The sequence below is a fragment of the Zalophus californianus genome, chromosome 9 (genome assembly GCF_009762305.2).
Source record: "Zalophus californianus isolate mZalCal1 chromosome 9, mZalCal1.pri.v2, whole genome shotgun sequence".
Taxonomy (NCBI): Eukaryota; Metazoa; Chordata; class Mammalia; order Carnivora; family Otariidae; genus Zalophus; species Zalophus californianus.
The window spans coordinates 43091431-43095640 of record NC_045603.1 but is presented as its reverse complement, the minus strand read 5'-3'; the positions used below and the strand labels follow the sequence as shown (position 1 = coordinate 43095640).

Genomic DNA, 4210 nt, shown 5'->3' with positions numbered 1-4210 from the left:
GTGCACGGCATTATTCGTCATTTTCCTGAGGGAATCAACTAAGCATGTGTGCTGAATTCATTAGTGAATGTTTAAACCTACAAACAAAAACAAGATAAAATAGCATCTTTGCAATTCTTTTACGTTAGAGATAATGAAAGTCGGCTCCGTTTAGTTCACCCCAACCGTATTCATAAATTGCGAGGATTCCCAGGAAGCTGCGCGGCGGGAGAAGCACCGGGAGTCTGCGCGGAGCCAGTGCGCAGGCGGGCTGAGGAGCGGAAGTCGGGAGGCGGGGCTGAGCCCGGACCTGGGAGCGGAAGAGGCTGGGGGTGCTGGCTGAGGCGCGGAGACCGTTCGGCGGCGAGTCCCGGGCCAGCCCGAGCTCAAAGTCCCAGACCCCGGGAGACGCCAGAAGAAGCTGAAGGACTTGGGGTTCCGGAGCAGTCGCTGCTGGCTGCTGCTGCTCTTCTGCCTGTGCACCGCGGACGCCGCCGCCCCCGCCGCCTGAGGACGCGGCCCTGACAGGCCTCTAGGCCTAGGCGCGGCCCCAGGAGCCCGTCGTGTTGCTGCCTGTGCTGCTGTGAGTAATACGAGCGCCCTCTCCACAGTCGTTTACAAATTAAAATGGAGGAAATTTCGTTGGCTAACCTGGATACTAACAAGCTAGAGGCCATCGCTCAGGAGATATACGTAGACCTAATAGAGGATTCTTGTTTGGGCTTCTGCTTTGAGGTGCACCGGGCAGTCAAGTGTGGCTACTTCTACCTGGAGTTCGCAGAAACTGGTAGCGTGAAGGATTTTGGCATTCAGCCAGTGGAAGATAAAGGAGCATGCCGCCTGCCGCTTTGCTCCCTTCCTGGAGAATCTGGGAATGGGCCTGATCAGCAGCTGCAACGCTCACCCCCAGAATTCCAGTAGCTGCAACATGAGAGAGTCAGAGAGTGACCAGGACAATAACATAGACCGGTCCTGTGGTTTGGAGAAGTTAGGTATCTAAGTAGAAAAAGAAAAAAAAAAGAAAAAAAAAAAGAAAGAAATCAGACAAAGTCCCAATTCCCATTGAACATCCTAGCCTTTAAAAACCCAAAGTGGAGAATTTAGGAATTCGGATCCTTTTATATTACCTGGAATCAGCTTTGAAACCCTGGGCAGGAGGAGCTGTACATCCTGTGCACCGTACCATGCAGGTTGATCTCTACACCAGGAAGTGCACAAGATCCCTGTTACTGTCCCCAGTGCACAGGTGAGCAGCTGTGTGCCCAGCGTATAAATCCTTTGGTTCCTCAGCCTTTCTGTCTGCCTGATGATGTCAAGGGCTTTCTGGATAACTGACAGTTTGGACATAGCTGATGGTCAGGCCTTAATCGTTGGGCCTCAATGGGACTGCTCCTCTGATCTCTGAGCCTCTGATTTGGATTTCTCCAAGACAAATGAAAGGTATGAGATCTGGATATTAACAGTTCCAATTTGGGAAAACCAAGAAAAAGAATTACAACTGAATCTGGTAGGGGAAGCTCTGTGATCTTGGCTCCAACAAGAAGAAAAGGTCAAAGCTACCAGTTTCCCAAAGGTCCAGCATTACAGTGACTTGAACGGACTTGGGGACAAGGGCTAACCTTTTGCTGAACACAGCCCTTTGTCTTGCACCCCACCCAGTGGCATAGGCTTATTAAATGGACAACTTGGTTATCCAGGCAGGCTGAGGATTTAGTTACGATCCCTTAAAGAGGTAGCAGGGGCCTCTGCAACTATGCACGATCTCTTAAGCTGCAAGATTCATATCTGGATATATTATGCTGTGAACAACAGTTTGGTGGGGCAGTCATTTTCTTACTCTGAGTTACTAGTTACCTAGCCAGTCCATGTGTCTGACTTGGTCATTATGCCAGGTCACTACCTGCCCCCTATGCCAGGGTTAGGCCTGAATTATAGAAGAGCATAATGGCTGTGCAGGAGACTGTGATTTGAAAGCTGAGCCCAGAGGGGACCTCTTTCAGCTGCCCTCTATGTTAATGGGTTAGTACTAGGAGCCAAGGAGCAAGACTGGGTCGTCTCTCGTCTGACTACAATATCCTATTGAATGCCCCTGTTCTTGGGTTGGGCAGTCAAAGCTCTGTTCTAGTGAATATCTAGACTGTCACCACCTCTGCCCCTCAGGAGGGGCAGCCCCTTCCATTCAGTCCCTTTTGGACATTCTTGACAACAAGAGCTGTCTTTTTGTTGTCAGGAGTCAGGGAATGGGATAGGCAAGGATGGGAAACGTGAGCCACATATCAAAACTACCCTCCACTTTACTCCCTGATCGAGGGTTTATGAAGTGTAGAGGGGTGAGAACCCCAAAGTAAGCGGGAACGGTGCTGCTTTATTTGAAATGTTTTCTTACCTCATTCTGTGCCCCAGTAAGGGGCCCAGCCTCATCTGTCTGGCTTGGCCCCAGGTTCCTACTGTCCCCTGCTCCACTGCCTATCTGGTGCAGCTCACGACCCCAGGTGCTGCCTGCTACCCTGCTTTCACACTGACCAGTTTCAATTCATCTCTCTTGATGCTCCTGCTTCTTAAGCCTGCCCAGTTTCGCTTTCCTTGGCTTCTTTTAAGTTTTTCTTTTTCTTGGGGTTTTGTTTTGTTTTGTTTTGTTTACTTTTAGGAGACCCAGAGAAGAATCTTTCTGGTGGGTTCCTCTGTTGGGATTAAGATGGGGAGAGAACATAATTTTTTGTGTATGAAAGGCAGTGTCATGCCTAAGCATTTTCCTATAGGACTGCCTTGCTAGATGGCTTCCTGCTGTGTCCTACTTCATAAGGAGTTACACCTTCCCACCTCCATTTGGATACTGCCTCTTAGGACCTAAGCAGAAGACCAGTAAAGGCTGACTGACACACACAGGGATGGAGTGGGTCCTGATCTATTTTCTCTAACCCTTGCTGTGCATGTATCCTTCCTTATCCCAGAAGGAACTGTTTGGACTGTATGGGCTGATTTGTGTTACATATAGACATTAAGTGAACCATAGTGATAGGGCTTCAGGACTGTCTATTATTGCATTCTCCCCCTAGAATTGTCCTGGTCAGTGTTGAGGTATAGTTACAAATTGGTCTTCAAGAATTGTGCTTTTTAGAAAGTTAAAGCTTGGGAAGAGCTAAAACAATATTGGATTATCTGCCCTTGACTTTATAGACATCTCCTTCTAAGGGGATGCAGAGGGAAAGGAGGGTCTAAGTGAAACTCTGGCCTGCTTCCAGATAATGTCTGGGAAACAGGCTGAAGGTACGGTCGTGGTCCACTCTTCTTCAGAGAGGGAGCTCTGATTATAACATTATTGTTTCCTTTCTGGTCATTCTCTTGGTTACAGGAGGAAGAAGTAGAAAGTAATTTTGAATAATTGTTGGTTCATATTACCTCCCTCTTGGTTATTGTTTTTGTTTTTTTTGCCCTCCCGTTATCAGGGCAATAGCCCTAGGCCTGTCCAGGATGGGTATGAGGTGGGCTAGGTCCAACAGGTGCCCTGAGGGGACAAACTAACTCCTTTCTTTTCTGGGGAGTGAATTCTCCCTACCATATAGTTGACAGTGGTTAGGAACTCTCCCTTTCCCTACCTATCTTCCCTCTAACAGCAGAATTCCTATCCTTCCTTCCTTCCTCAATTAAGTATATTGATCACCCTGTAATTCTATTATGTATCTTGAGTGTGTGTGTGTGTGTGTGTATGGGGGGAAGGGGTTCTTTACAAATTTTTGTGGTTTGTGGCTTTTTCTTCCATACATTAGTTCCCACCACCGCATGTCCAGGGGCCATTGCCTGGCATTATCGCATGCTGGGATCATTGGGGAAGTGTAGTGAAGCTCACCACTGTTGTTTGTTTTGGAGATTATTATTTTTGCATAAGTAGTCCATCCTATACAGATTGCTAACTGTGTATTCCCCTTGCCCCTATGGCTGCTGGTGTAAATAAACTGCATCTCCCCATTGGTAAACAGTACTAATAAAATTTTAAAAAATGACCTTATTTAGACTCTGTATGTTCATCTTTTAAGATTGTACATGTTTTTCAGGTATTGACATAGTAAAATAAATGTTGAATTGCTGTTGAACCCTAGTCACTTTCTCCTAAATGGGAGTGTAGAGGAAGTTTGCCCAACTTTATTTCTCCATCTAGTCTTACAAATTTAGCTTTCTGCAAGATCCAGTGAAAAATAAACTAGGTGGTAAATATAATCCAGGCCTGTCACTA

General features: G+C 46.9%; 1 protein-coding gene across 1 annotated transcript; it reads left to right on the top strand.

The window, feature by feature from the left end:
• The first annotated feature begins 265 nt into the window (after window positions 1-265).
• ATXN7L3B (ataxin 7 like 3B) lies at window positions 266-3985 on the top strand. The gene has a single exon (XM_027594553.2). The coding sequence runs from the start codon at window positions 607-609 to the stop codon at window positions 898-900; it is 294 nt and encodes a 97-aa protein (XP_027450354.1). The 5' UTR covers window positions 266-606; the 3' UTR covers window positions 901-3985.
• Window positions 3986-4210: the final 225 nt, after the last annotated feature.

Coding starts and splice junctions, on each gene's coding strand:
- ATXN7L3B (XM_027594553.2), top strand. CDS start 607: ATGGAGGAAATTTCGTTGGCTAACCTGGATACTAACAAGCTAGAGGCC.